The 15,622-nt window shown below is 43.0% G+C and overlaps 1 protein-coding gene across 3 annotated transcripts in view; it reads left to right on the top strand.

Moving 5' to 3' along the window:
• RIMS1 (regulating synaptic membrane exocytosis 1) overlaps positions 1 to 15,622 on the top strand; it is a 484,376-nt gene that overhangs the window by 164,500 nt on the left and 304,254 nt on the right. For 2 of the 3 annotated variants that reach the window (XM_007456119.1, XM_007456118.1), the window contains exon 7: positions 7,945 to 7,954. The exons of the other annotated variant lie outside the window; for it this stretch is intronic. In XM_007456119.1, the coding sequence (XP_007456181.1) occupies positions 7,945 to 7,954 (10 nt within the window). The remainder of the gene's footprint in view (positions 1 to 7,944; positions 7,955 to 15,622) is intronic. 3 annotated transcript variants of the gene reach the window in all.

Here is a 15,622-nt window from a genome sequence, read left to right as displayed (position 1 = left end):
AGGTACTGAGATCAGGACCCCAGCAGGTCTTCTTGGGGGGCACAACTCAACTCATAACAAGTAAGAGAAGAAAGCAAAGGGCAAAATTAATTCTAGTAAAGAAACACTGGCAACAGGTATGAAGACACAGGCCTCAGGGTTCTCTCCCTCAATGGAACAAAGGTGCAGGGGCCCCCATGGGTCACAGGGTGGGGCGCATTCATCCCCTCTCACCTGGGCAGAGAAAGCCCTCAGGCAAAGAATGAAGTGCTGGGAGTTTGGAAATTGTGGCTGCCCTGAAGCTGTGGGGTGGTGCACATGGGAGGTCACTCAGTCTGTTTGGCAATAATGAAAAGTTGTGTCACCCAGTCTGTGCTAAGGACACGCAGAGCAGGGTAAAAGCCAGGAGTCCGTGTTACCCAGAGCAGGACTCGGGACACATCTTCAGGCCTGGCAGGAACTGATAAATGTCAGCTGGTGAGAAGCTGACCAAGGAAGCAGCAAAGCCCAAAGGCCCCATCAAATAGGAGGTGGTCTGTGTGCACCAGATCAGGGCAGGGACCTTGCACCCACTGTGGTACCTGCTCCAGGTGGAGAACTCACCTGTGCTCCGGGGGAAAGTCCACATTTCATCATGTGCTTTGTATGACTCAGCCATTGCCTGCTTCTCAAAGCTGGTCCAGCTGGTAGTCTGTATCCTCTTTATCCATAAAAACTAAAATCTGTTTCAGTTTGCTAGGGCTGCCGTAACAAAGTACCACAGGTGGAGTGGCTTAAAGAACAGAAATTTATCTTCTCAGCTATGCAGGCTGGGATCCCAGTTATGGATCAAAGAGTTGGCAGGTTTGGTTCCTTCCGAGGGCCGTGAGAAAAGTCTCTGTCCAGGGCTTGTAGACGCCGTTTTCTCCCTGTGTCTTTACGTCGTCTTCCCTGTGTACTTGTCTGTGTCCACATTTCCTCTTTCTGTAAGGACACAAGTCACATTGGATTCAAAGTCATAATCCCGTCTAACCTCAATTCTAAATACGAAATCTCCCCTAAATCAGACACGGGTGAAACTCGAGGAATGGTTCATCCTCAGGCAGAATTCCTCTCCAGCTGTCTCTCCCCCTCGTGGTGTCTGGTTTAGCCATCCTGAATTTTTTTCTGTTCTCTGAACTTCCTTACATCTTGGCCCTTGAAGGCTATTTCCTATTCCCGGGTCACTCTTTCTCATTCTCTTCTCTTAGTTTTTTTTGTTTTTGTCTTTGTTTTCCTGTTCATCCATTAAGCAGATGCCTACCTGTCATTTCCTCCCAGGTGACTCCCCTCCATTTCCTACAGGGTCCCTTTTCCTTGCTTCTTCCTGCAGGGTCCTTATTTCCCTCTGATGGCACACGTTACACTCAAGTTCAGGGTTAAATGCACTCACCACTCGTTGAGACAAGAGCCTGTAAGGGAGGAAGGGCTCCCAAAGCATTTGACTTCTCATCTCTATAGCCATGGAATGGTGCTAGGAACATAGGAAGAGGTTGGTAAGTTAGCAAAAAGAAAGAGGGGGGAGGGAGGGGAGAGAGAGAGAAAGAAGGAAGGAAGGAAAGAAAGAAGGGAGGGAAGGAAGGAAGGAAGGAAGGAAAAGGTTTACATGAAGGGAAGATGAGCCCACTTGATAGGAAGCTGTGAATGCAGCCTGTTACAATGTGGTTCCCATCACAGCCAGGTACATGTCACCTTGTTCAAGTGATTTAACTGCAGTGGGCTTTGTCTGGCAAATAAAAAGCTAGACTTTAATTTTCTTTATCTCTTTTACGATGAAGTTTTAAAAACTTTATTTCCAGCAGCAGTGAGGGGGTTGAAGCTGTGTTGGGATGGACTGGGCCCTGAAGGACCACCTAGAAGCCTCTTGTATAAATACAGGTGTGAGGTTCTGTTTGAAAGAAAGTTAAAATGATGAATTTGAGTTTGGGATAGGGTTTAGATGTTCACCGCCTGAATTATGTGGCTGTCTGTACCAGTGCCTGCCTCTTGGAGACGTGTTTGCTGTAACGTGGACATGGGTGTTTCATCTTACACCAAAGTCACCTCTTTACGAGTATAATCAGTGCTATTGATGTTCCGTATATAAGAGAGATGGCATGAAGGTATTTATCTGAAGTTTGTTTAAAATATCTGTATTGTTCATCTGAATTATGCTGATATGATCAGTTATTCATCATCTGTGATTAGAGACACACCCCAGTGAAGAGGTCCAGGGAAGTCTTCTGTGGATTAACACAAAGGAGAAAGGGAGCTCTTTGGGGCTGAGCAGGTCTTACTCCAAACCCAAGCCTGACCGTGAGGCTGTGGTACCTAATGGGTACCACACTCTTGCCAAGGTTCGCCTCTCTTCTGTACCCAGGATTACTGTAAACTGGCAAAAGGAATTATTTTATGTCATGTTGGATCATAATACCCCATTGAGAGCTACAGAAGGCATCTGTGAAAGAAAAACTCCACTAAATTTTACCAACAGAAATTGCAAAAGATTTCTAAAAAATACATTATTTTAAATGTTAAAACTTGAACAAGTGACCGTTGTTGGGAATTTTACTTTTCTGAAGTGTTTATCTTCTGTTAGTTGTTCCTTCCTCTCCTAGAGAAAAGGAGATAAGGGACACATGGAATTCAAAGTACATGTAAAATAGAGAATCCTAAAGATGCCACCAGAAAACTACTAGAGCTAATCAATGAATTTGGTAAAGTAGCAGGATACAAAATTAATGCACAGAAATCTCTTGCGTTCCTATACACTAATGATGAAAAATCTGAAAGTGAAATCAAGAAAACACTCCCATTTACCATTGCAACAAAAAGAATAAAATATCTAGGAATAAACCTACCTAAGGAGACAAAAGACCTGTATGCAGAAAATTATAAGACACTGATGAAAGAAATTAAAGATGATTAAAGATAATACAAATAGAGGGAGAGATATACCATGTTCTTGGATTGGAAGAATCAACATTGCAATCTACCCAAAGCAACCTACAGATTCAATGCAATCCCTATCAAACTACCACTGGCATTTTTCACAGAACTAGAACAAAAAATTTCACAATTTGTATGGAAACACAAAAGACCCCGAATAGCCAAAGCCATCTTGAGAAAGAAAAACGGAGCTGGAGGAATCAGGCTCCCTGACTTCAGACTATACTACAAAGCTACAGTAATCAAGACAGTGTAGTGCTGGCACAAAAACAGAAATATAGATCAATGGAACAGGATAGAAAGCCCAGAGATAAGCCCACGCACATATGGTCACCTTATCTTTGATAAAGGAGGCAGGAATGTACAGTGGAGAAAGGACCGCCTCTTCAATAAGTGGTGCTGGGAAAACTGGACAGGTACATGTAAAAGTATGAGATTAGAACACTCCCTAACACCATACACAAAAATAAGCTCAAAATGGATTAAAGACTGAAATGTAAGGCCAGACACTATCAAACTCTTAGAGGGAATCATAGGCAGAACTCTCTATGACATCAATCACAGCAAGATCCTTTTTTACCCACGTCCTAGAGAAATGGAAATAAAAACAAAAATAAACAAATGGGACCTAATGAAACTTAAAAGCTTTTGCACAGCAAAGGAAACCATAAACAAGACCAAAAGACAACCCTCAGAATGGGAGAAAATATTTGCAAATGAAGCAACTGACAAAAGATTAATCTCCAAATTTTATAAGCAGCTCATGCAGCTCAATAACCAAAAAACAAAAAACCCACTCCAAAAAATGGGTGGAAGACCTAAATAGGTATTTCTCCAAAGAAGATATACAGATTGCCAACAAACACATGAAAGAATGCTCAACATCATTAATCATTAGAGAAATGCAAATCAAAACTACAATGTGATATCATCTCACACCAGTCAGAATGGCCATCATCAAAAACCTACAAACAATAAATGCTGGAGACGGTGTGGAGAAAAGGGAACCCTCATACACTGTTGGTGGGAATGTAAATTGATACAGCCACTGTGGAGAACAGTATGGAGGTTCCTTACAAAACTAAAAATAGAACTACCATATGACCCAGCAATCCCACTACTGGGCATATACCCTGAGAAAACCATAATTCAAAAAGAGTCATGTACCACAATGTTCATTGCAGCTCTATTTACAATAGCCAGGACATGGAAGCAACCTAAGTGTCCATCAACAGATGAATAGATAAAGAAGATGTGGCACATACATATAATGGAATATTACTCAGCCATAAAAAGGAACGAAATTGAGTTATTTGAGTGAGGTGGATGGACCTAGAGTCTGTCATACAGAGTGAAGTAAGTCAGAAAGAGAAAAACAAATACCGTATACTGACACATATATATGGAATCTAAAAAAAAAAAATGGTCATGAAGAACCTAGAGGCAAGATGGGAATAAAGACGCAGACCTACTAGAGAATGGACTTGAGGATGTGGAGAGGGGGTAGTGTAAGCTGGGATGAACTGAGAGAGTGGCATGGACTTATATACACTACCAAATGTAAAATAGATAGCTAGTGGGAAGCAGTCGCATAGCACAAGGAGATCAGCTCAGTGCTTTGTGACCAGCTAGAAGGGTGGGATAGGGAGGGTGGGAGGGAGGGAGACGCAAGAGTGAAGAGATATGGGGATATATGTATATGTATAACTGATTCACTTCGTTATAAAGCAGAAACCAACACACCATTGTAAAGCAATTATACTCCAATAAAAACGTTAAATAAATAAATAAATAAGTAAAACAAATTACATGTAAAAATAATAGTAGTAATAATAACAGCAACAGTAATGGCAAACCTTTTTTGATTCCTTACCTATGCCAGGTACTTTATCAAGGATTTTACCTATAGTATCTCATTTAATCCTCATAATAACCATGCGAGGAAAGTTCGATTACCATTTGACAGGTGAGAGTTTTCATGAGGCACAGAGAGGTTATAGGACTTGCCCTTGACCACGTACCTAGTTAGTGGTTATTGAGATTCAAATCCAGACTATCTGGAAACTATGCTTTTAACCAAACATGCTATAGTTATAGTAGTTGCTGAATAATCACTTACTGGAAACGAATCAGAAACGATGGCCAGAGAGAAACAATAGTATTAGGAGCTGAGGAAAGTTGGATCCCAGTCGTGCAACTGAATTTATACTGTGCTGGGAATACACCAAGTTTATGTACAGGAAGAAGTGAACTTTCTGTTTGATTCAACTCATCCTCCAAGGTGGTTGTAAATACGCAAGGAAAGACCATGGAGGAATTCCGATTACTCCAAGGGCTTAGACAGCCTCCTTTCTTGAGATATTTAGGTGCAGTTTAGAGACACAAAAGGGATAAATGATTCAGCATTATCTGCTTACATATTTATAGATTTCAATGTTCTGTTTAAATCTGCAGTGAGCCAAGATAAAAACATTTGGCTCCTTTATTCATTGCTTTCCAGGTACACACTTGGCAAATTGGACCTATTCTATATCTGTGACTTAATGAAATATGTCCTTACATTTCACAGACTGTACACCTGGAGTCTTCTTTCTGAGGTCATTCAGTATTATAATTAACGCTGTACTTGAATCTCAGCCAGTAACCAAGCTTGTTTTGGTATCATACATTTTCTGATTTTTTTCTATTAACTGTACTTAGATTAATCCCCTCAATCAACCCAGATGCGAGCACAGCTATTTATAAACTATTTAGATCCCTTCTTCTATTTTGCTTTCAATTGTAAGTTTTCTTTACCCTCGGAGGCAAATTATGTAGTTTCTCCAAGCCTGTTTTCTCTTCTAAAGAATGAGATAATAATAGTTCCCACATCTTAGAACTGTGTGAGCGTTACAAGACTGCATATTTGTATCTCTAGCCTAACCCGCTTTCCTGAGGTCTGGAAACTTGTATATAATTGCTTATTCAGCATCTTCACTCAGATATCTAGGAGGCATGTCAGACTTAACATGACCTAGACACCCTAAAGTTTTTCCCTCAAATAAGCTCCTTCCCTGCCTTTCCAGTCTCTGTAATTGACCTAGCTCCTCAGGTCATAAATTTAGGACTCACCCTTGAATCTTCTCATTCATTCATACCTTGCAGCCAAATCCACCGGTAAATTCTGTGAATTCTACCTTCAAAATAAGCCTCTGAATCTGTCCATTTTCAGGACCTTGTTTGCTAATATCCTAGTGCGAGCCATCTTCCTGCCTCCCAGAGCAATTGCAATAACATCCTGATGGGGCTCCCTGCCCGCACTCCTGACCCGACACAGATTTCTTCCCTCCCGACAGCAGCCAGAGTGATTCTGTAAATCTTTAAAATAGAGTATGTCTCCCCCCTGCTTAAGGTCAGTTCCCATCCCACTCTGAATAAAATCCATGCCAGTCATCAGGGATGATAGGACTCGGGTCGTGGACACGCATCCATCTCCACCCAGCTTACTTCTCCTGCCTCTGCCCCTCTGGCCTTCTTGCTGATACCAAGTTACACCAAGCTCACCACTGCCTTGGTGCCTCTCGATTTGCGTTCCCTCCGTCTAGAATATTGTCCCTTAGATAGTTGCATGATCTGCTTCATCACCTTATTTAATCTCTGTTCAAATCCATTTTTTCAATGGAGGGGCTGGATCAAGGCTTTTCAGGATAATCTATCTACAATATCCCTCCTACATTCCTGGTCACTCTCTAACCTCTTCCTCAGCAACCATGGCACCTGTTGTCTGTCGTGGGATACGTTTATCCGTCTATGTGTTCTCTTCATCTAGGATGAAAACCCCTTGAGTTCAGGAACTTGTCTTATTCAACACTATATTTCCACCACCCACAACAGACCTGGCACCTGGTACATTTTCATTATCGATTTGTCCAAAAAAAAAAAAAAAACAAGGCACAGTTAAGGAATAGAAAGCACATACAGTCTGGAGCATACAGAGTCCTCCTAAATGTTAGCTGTTATCCCTCTATATTACAAAAGTCAGAACCTGTTCTAGTCTCCATTGATGTGGGTTCTGCCCTTCTATTTACATTTACTTAGATATTCCTCATGAAATCTATTAGGTCAATGTTTTCATTTCACAGATGGGGTTACTGAGGGTTAAGTGGATAATTATCCCAGAATGACCTCATCATCAGAAGTTCAGAGTTGGCCCAAACTCGTGTTTCTATGTCCAGGGATCACGCAGTAGAATGTGGTTTAATGAAGGGTCTCCACTCGGTTGATAGCAAAGTTGACTTCGCTAATGTCACTGCTGGGCCAGTGCCTTGTCTTTGTTTACTCAGAATGTTCATGCCTGGAGAGGACAAACCATCCCACAGAGCCAGAACCTTTTTGGATCCATGGTATCTAAGGTTCTAGAACCAGGCATGTTCTAACACCCAACATTATTGTACTATGCTCCGTCTGCGTCCCAGATCACTGCCAAGAAACCAGTTTCAACTCTCTTTTCTTTTGACCTTTGTTCGTAGGCTTTAAACTTTTTAAACTAATTTGCATCCTATACACTATGAGCGGTTGTTACACAAGCCAACCGGGAACACGTTTGCTCACAAAAATGCACTGTGCTTCAGCACTGTATAAAATCTTTCCTGTATTCTTAGGCACGAGTTGTGGGTCGGCTGAACTGTCCTCGAAGGCACAAGACAGGTGTGGGAGAGAAAGCAAATGGCAATAAAGCGTGCAGAAGTGAAGGGGTTGGCGGGGGGCGCTAAACGAGAGAGAAACAGTCGGCAGGAATGAAAATATTGAAGGGAGGCGGCTGGAGCCTCATCAACGATGAGCAAGGAGAGGCAAACCGGCGATGAACTTATGAGGTTCCAGGTGCCGAGGGGAACGGAACAGAAGCCAGCAGCAGAAGAAGAAAGGCCAGAACAGAAGACAGATACAGAGCATGGTGCAGGCGACAAAGGATGGCGAGGTGTCTGGAAATGGTGCAGCGACTGAAGGACCGTGGAGGTTCACAGTGGTTGTGACCCTCAGGACGAGACTGGTGTATTGCACGTGGCATCAAGGATTCAGACTGCTGAGTTGAGGGGGACACAGGAGGCTACACCTAGCTTTCCCTGCTGCTGGTCTGACTGCTCTAGGAGAGGCCAGGGCACCCAGATGCCTTGCAGCTCTTAGGACTGCTGCGGAGGGGAAATCTGGACCAGCAACCCCTCCCTCTACGTGAGGGCAGGGCACAGGGGGAGGCAACCCCCAACCCAGGGTTCACTGGCCTGGTTCTCTGACCGATATCTCTGGTGCTTTGTTGAGCCTGTAGGACAAATGAAAAGTGCTTGTGAAGAAAAAGCAGATTGGAATTATTTGAGGAAGCTCTATTTCTGCAGGTTAGTGCTCTGGCAAAGGGAAAATGAAACATACATGTTGCGTGATTTTTCAGAAGCAGCACATTGTTTCCGTTTCTTTTGCATACGCAAAGCAATCTTTGTTTCCCGAGCCCGCGCCCCCTGCCGGTCTGCACCCTGTGAATGCTGCTCCCAAACTCCATTCTTCCTGATGCTCCACAGAGAAGAAGCCGTCTCGTTATCCTCACAGTATATTTGAGCATGGGGCCGGTCACGTGATTTCCCTTTTTCACCGGCAAACTGAGGCAGGCGATTGAACAGTCTATCTTAGACTAGGAGGGCAGCCATCCAAGAGTTCTTTCTTTTGTTTTTGGACCCATGGTCGGTTTAATTTGGTTTCATTTGTGTGTGTTGGGGCATAATGCGGGGGGTAGGGTGCAGGAGTAGAGCTGAGAGTAACCGCGTGAATTGTTGCCCCCTGGAAAATCTGTACTGCACTCTGATTCTATTTTCTAAAGTTTCAGTGCACGTTTTAATGTGACATGTTCCTTTTGTTTACCATAACTTCCCATTTTCTCTTTTAGCAACTTGCCTATAATTTGTTTTACATTTATTCAATTCACATACTTGAACACCCACTGTGTGTTAGGCAGGGTTCTAGGTACTAAGAGTATAATGGTGAACAATATATTATATAAAAATTCATACACACAGACAATTGTATAAAATAGGTTGAATCTGCCACTTTAAAAAAGGTAAACTGGAAAAGCATATGAATTATTTTTAATATCATTTTATTTGTTAGCAGGTAATGATCTCTGATTATGAATGATACAGTGGCATTAGCCCTAAGGAGGTTTTAGTCAACTGGGGGAAAGGCGTTGTAATAAATGATTTCTACAGAATGTACCTCTCTAATGAAGTCTGTAAGTGTAGGTACTGTGTCTATCTTGCTTGCCATTATATTCTCAGTACTTTGCGGAAAAGACAATAGAGGCACTCTTCAAAAGAAAATCAAAAACACTTGTTAACGACAAAGAATCCAGTTTTAGAACATGTACTGTACGAAGAAACATCCAGGGCATTTTCAGGACACATGGTCCTGAGCTTCTCTCCTGAACCATGGAGCCAGGTTTTAGGGGCTGGGCCTTGGCTTTTGTATTTCTAACCATTCTTCATTCAGTTTCACTGCTTAGAACTAGTTATGAAGGACCGGCATGGAGAGAGGTTCCCAGGTGCCTGGCAAGGGGCTTTGACAGAGGCCCTGGCATTCACATCACTTTCAGTAATGATTTAGAGCAGGAGTCAGCAAACGGCTTGCGAGGCAAGAATGGCCTTTACATTTTTAAAAGATTGAAGAGAATCAATATAAGAATCATACTTTGTAACACATGAAACTTACATGAAAGTTAGGTTCCAGTGTGTAAAAATAAAGTTATACTGGATCACAGTTGCCCTCACCTGTTTTGTATTGTCAACGGCTGCTTTCTCACTGCAGAACTGAATAATCAAGGCAGAGGCTGTATTGCCTGCAAAGCCCAAGTATCTACTATCTTGCCCTTCACAGAAAAAGGTTTGCGTACACCTGTAGTGGGAAGAGAATATTCTTTACATATTTCACAAGACATGAATCTGGGAGAAACAGTAAATTAGATGAGATATTTACAATCCAGAAGGTTCTTGACACCATGGAGACCTGGGCAAACTGTAGCAATATAAAATACAATCGGTAAGATAGTCAGGTCCCTACATGGCCTAAATAAAGCAACCACACAATTGTGAGCAATTTAGCTTCTGGACATGTAAAAATGACATCGGAGTTTTAGTTGACGGAAGTTCAGATAAATGTCAGTTGTGTGATTATGACCACTAAAAATTGATTGTGATACACACCTATACATAGAAGTTTAGTATATAAAACAGGGAATGCTAAGATTATACCTAAATAATTTATTTCAGTTTGGGTTGCCCTATTTTCAGAATGGAACAGACATCTGAAGCATTTTCAGGGGTGCTATTAGGATGGGGAAGGGATACTAAATCACACCAAATGATAAATGACTTAGCCTGAGGGAAATAAGACTCTAAGGGGACATACAGATAACACTCTTCAAATATTTGGATGAATTTTATGTGGGAAAAGCGCGAGGTTTATTCTGTGTGAGCCAAAGGGGTAAAGCCAGTGACGGAGGCGGAGAATGCAGGCAACTGAGGCTCAATATAAATAAATACTCATACGGATTATTGTTCAAACATGGGATTGTATGCCTCAGAAGGTCATTCCTTTATCTCCCTGGAAGGTGTGGACAGAGCCTGGAAGAATTGAGTCAGGATGTTGTTGATGGGATCAGAGAATCAGAAGGAAATTTAGATTAAATGACATGTAAGATCTCTCTCAACTCTAAGGGTCCCAGAGAGTAATTGTCATGCATGCGTTTTGATATTCTTTGTGCATTGACTGTTTGCAGAACATTCTGTTTATAATTGTGAACGAGACAAAGGGAATCCATGATGTGGATTCGAAGGGGGACAAGGGAACTTGGCAAATAAGACATAAACACATCAAACATCAGGATGGGTGATGCGTACGTAGCCTGAAATTCCACGGTCGTTCAAAGAGCATGAGGTCGGTGAAGATTTCGGGAAGGAAGAGGGCTTCTGAACGGAGCTTCAAAGATTGGTTTTAATTTGGGTAGGTGGTGGTAAGAACACGGAGGCTGTAGGTGATGGGACCAGCATGAGAAAATATCAGTCAGGGGGGGTAGGGTAGGAGATATGGATGATGGGGAGAAAAAAATGTGTGTTGGAGCAATTATTCATTCAACACGCAAGGAGCACCTAGTATGGGAAACTGCAATGCAATACAAGAGGTTGCAAAGGTGAGAACAATACAGATTCGTGTCCTCAAGGAACTCCCAGCCCAGTAACAGGAAAATCAATGTCGATGCCTCTCTATACAGTAGCTTCATCCCTAGGTGATTCAGCCACAAGACGACTTACTGAAAATTTCTTGGACAAGCTTCCTCCAGCTTAAAAAACTCACCAACACTCGCTGAACAGATACGTATTGAACTTTGGCATTGTCCTAGCTGCTGGAGATGGATCGGTGAATAGACCCGACAGAACCCTCATGACCAGGGGGTAAGCTAAACATAGTTTTTGTTACTCGCTGGTTCCTCAAGAAACATAAAACATTATTTATTGTTTTGCAAGCTTTGAGAGGGCAAAATCAATAGAGAAATATCTTCTGGGGCTTTCAGAAGGATATATTTAGAGCCCTGTCTGTGACATACTCAGCAGTGTCTTTTAAAGACTGTGCTCCTTTCTTGAGGAGCATTTGTAGTTTTGTCACCCATTCCATTGTGCTTTTGGTTTTGTTTTTTAGCACCTGCAAGATCTAAACTGGAAATTTCATCCTTTGTGTTTCAGCTCTTGTCACTCTAAATGTCTCTTGTTGGGCGAATCCGTATTGGCTCTTCACACAAATAAAATGCAAATCATATCCTTGCCAGAGCTAAACACTTATCTCAATGAAATCAGAACAAATATTTGAAGGTTCAAACTGAGCTGCATTGCTTAGCAGAATAAAGAGAAAAACACTGAATGCAACATGAATTTTCCTCTGAGATGAATTCAGAAGACAAGCCAAAAGCTCAGTAGAGATAAAAATACTTCTCATACCAAATGATGGGTTTTGATATCCAGAGCCATATAGCACACTTATTTCCTGGCTGTTTTTCTTTCACATGACATTTAACGTTGAGCGTCTGATCGCTCCTCACTGTTGAAAATGCCGTATTATATTCCACGAAGGAAAGCCAGTTGACTCTGGGGTCCAGGTCAAATGACCGTCCAAAGGGAGCAGCTTCCCTCATCAGCACGCAGGACCCAGGGTCTACCCACTGGTGGGCACAGAGGTTCTGCCTTTTCCTCTGTGACTCACTTCCTCCCTGATTCCTGGTCTCCTCACCTGCCAACTCTGTGAGGCTGTGGAAGTCATCCTCCAGGCAGTGGCTTTGACGTATCAAATAAACATCAGTTATGTGTCTTTATGTGTCCAAGAACTTAGAGTGTGACCACACACTAATATGTGTGTGACCACACATATTACTACATTCTAAACGTGTTCTTTTAATATTTGGATAACTTTTTCAACATAATTTGTTCCCTTTATAATTCTACCTATTTTATGATCTGTGCTTAAAAACATCAACCTGAGATGTTGGTTGCCGTAGATCCATAGGTTGCCAATGAGGCCCGTACCCCCCAAGTTGTTCAGAACCCCAAGTCCTGTACTTGGCTGGGAAGGAGTGGGGCCCTTCCTGTGACACACTCTCCCGTGGTTTCTTATGTTGTCCCCGTAAGAGAGAGGCAGGTTTACTAAAAAGATTCATGGAAAAAGGTACCTACAGAGAAACATCCATTCACATAAATGGATTGCGTTACATAGCTGACATTCATAGTTACTTTTATTTTGTCGATGTATCTTTTGTTTGAAATCTAGGCAAAAACCAAAACCAAAATGATTGTTAAAAATCATCATTAGAGTGAAACATTGTGTCTGATGGCAGGTCAACATCTCCAAGATGATTGAGCTGGGAAAATGAAAGTGTGTGTATAATTTCTGCTGTTTCCATAGCTACCGGGTGTGACCAATGAGCACTTTCCAAGGGAGCAAACTGACTTCTGGGCCTAAATAACACAAGCGATTGCCCATCACTGAATCACTGATGCTGCAGACACCAAGTTTGATGCTTAGTGGACGCTGTGTGTTTGAAATCAGCCCCTTTCTGTGTTCTCAAAATGCAAAAGCCCGTGTGTGTAGGGGAGGGGGTCCTTCCAAAGGGTGAGGTCCACCCATTCAGGAATAATCTTGAGAGGAAACTCAGACTGTCCTTTGGAACAAGGGATGCTACTTTATGTCATGTTCTGGTGATGGTGAATTTCATTTTTCACGTCTATACGGACTCTGATGTGAAGGAATTTCACCCTATCATCTCATGCTTAATGAGGCTAAAAATTATTATTCTGCTTAACTAATAACAGAAGAATAAAAACAGGATATTCACAAGCCCTAGATATACAAATTCTCTAGAAATCCTTTCCTCGAGTGTCTAAATAGCACAAGGTCCAAACAAATTATAAGTCTAGACCTATCCGATAATGCTGAGTACGTTTTTTTAAAGTAATAAGGATTTTTCAACAGAATTCTACCTTGAAGGCTACTCTTAGACAGGCTTTTGAAACATCCATTCAAATAGGCACAAAAGTAAAACATTTCTTTATGAAAAAATAACCAGCGATTTGAAAACTACAATTAATTTTGCCTATACCCAAAGTTGTAACTGCAGATGAACTTTTACAATCACTCATCTGAGTTTCTTGTGAATGTGTAACCCATTTGTTCAGGTGCACGTGACCTACATTTCTTGTCATGTTACATATTCACGGGCAAACTTTAAGAATTTTCAAAGGATTATTCCCAGGCGTCAACCCTTATATTACTGATGACGACTTGAGGAAGTTTGAAGTCACACTAATCATTGCTGAAATCGACTAAGCACATCAACGTGGGCTAGATGGTGGGCTTTACTCAGCTTCTTCCATGCAAACCCCACAAAAATCCCATGGACGGGACGGGGCTGTCACTCCACTGACAGGTGAGGACACTCCGTGTCTAGGTCAGCTCAGGCTGCTGTAACTAAACTCCACAGGCTGGTTGGGTGATGTGAGAAGAGCTCAGTCCTCACAGTTCTGGAGGCTGGAGGTCCAAGATCAAGGTGCTGGCTGATTTGGTTCCCCTAAGGCCCTCTTTCTGGGCTACAAAAGGCTGCCTTCTCACTGTGCCCTCACATGGTGGAGGGTCCCCAGGTCTGGCCTCTTCCCCTTCTTGTGAGGGCACTAACCCCATCACGAAATCCCCACCCTCACAACCTCGTCCACACCTCACCACCTCCTGAAGGACCCACCTCCAAACACCATCACACAGGAGTTAGGGCTTCACCATGTGAATCTGGGGGAGTCACATACATTACGTCCTTAACACTGAAGGTTTGAGGAGGTTAAGGAATTGCTTAGTGTTACAGAGCAAAGCAAGTGGTTAAAGATGGAGTGAGCCCTGAGACGTGCTAAGGCACATGTTTACAATGGAATGATGGCTTTGGAAATCCACGGTATGACTTTACCCTCCTCCCCACAAGCACCCAGTCAAAGAACCACGCAGCTTGCCGCTCTCTTGACTGGTGGCCTCTTCTCCACACAATAAACAGAGCGACTCTTGCAGTTCTCAGCTTCGCCATATCAGCTTGTCACTCAGCCCTGCAGTGGCCTCCCATCCCAGTCAGGAGAAAATGGAGAGGCCTCCATGGCTCTGAAGGTGTTCCTGGCATCCTCCGACTGTGACCTTGTCTGTGACCCCTGCTGGAGCCCACCATCCCATCTCTGTAACCACGCCCCAGCCCGCCCCAGGCTCTGTTCTCTAACCTCTTTTATTCATCACCAGAGCCCTCGGTGCTACCTGATAATACCTTATCCTAGGTTCTTTAGATACTGTGTTTTCACACTTGCCTCCCTCAGTTGAATACACGTTTCCCGTGAACAGAGACATAGTTGTGTTTGTGTTTCGATCACCACCGGCACCTCTAATACCACCTGGCATGTAGTAGATACTCGTAATCTGCTGAGCTTACAGATTGCTGAATGATGACTCTAAGTCGTCCGAGTTTATCACTCCTGTGGAGATAAAGAAGCCTGGCTCAGCTGCGCTGAGGGCTGTGTCTGAAATTCCCCCCACTGGGAGAGGCAGAACCGGATCTGAAACCCACGTCTTCTTCCTTTACTGGTCCTTCCATCACCCACTCCTACCCTTCCCTGTAGGAACGCGGAGTAAGGAGCAACCATCCCGATGAGAAAGGGGGAAGTGGGGAAAGCGCTAAGGATTCACTGAGGGTCACGTCTGCATCACATACTCACTAGGTCATCCCTCTACAATCATGAGGGGTAACAGTATCCTCACTTTACCTTTACAGGCAGGCTCTACCGCTTGTTCACACCACTCACCAAGTCGCTGGCAGAGCCTTTGCTCAAACCCGGGCTCTGATCTGGTGGTCCTGCCCTTACCCAGGAGATGCTGCCCCGGCCTCATAAACTCAGGAAGGAGTTCAAAGGAAGAGGATGGCTTCACCTTAGCTCATAGCCACATTTGCTGGAACTTATAAAACTCCTTGTCTCATACCCATGTCCATCTGTTTACTACGAGGGTATTCAAAACTCAAATGAAAACCAGAAACGTCTGGGCTTTGAAAGCAATCTGTTAAAAACTATATATAACTCATGTATGGTTAAAGCCAAGAGTATTTACACATGAAGCC

This window comes from Lipotes vexillifer, unplaced genomic scaffold (genome assembly GCF_000442215.2).
Source record: "Lipotes vexillifer unplaced genomic scaffold, Lipotes_vexillifer_v1.1 scaffold693, whole genome shotgun sequence".
Lineage (NCBI taxonomy): Eukaryota > Metazoa > Chordata > Mammalia > Artiodactyla > Lipotidae > Lipotes > Lipotes vexillifer.
The sequence above is the reverse complement of the archived record's forward strand: the minus strand, read 5'-3'. Positions and strand labels throughout refer to the sequence as shown.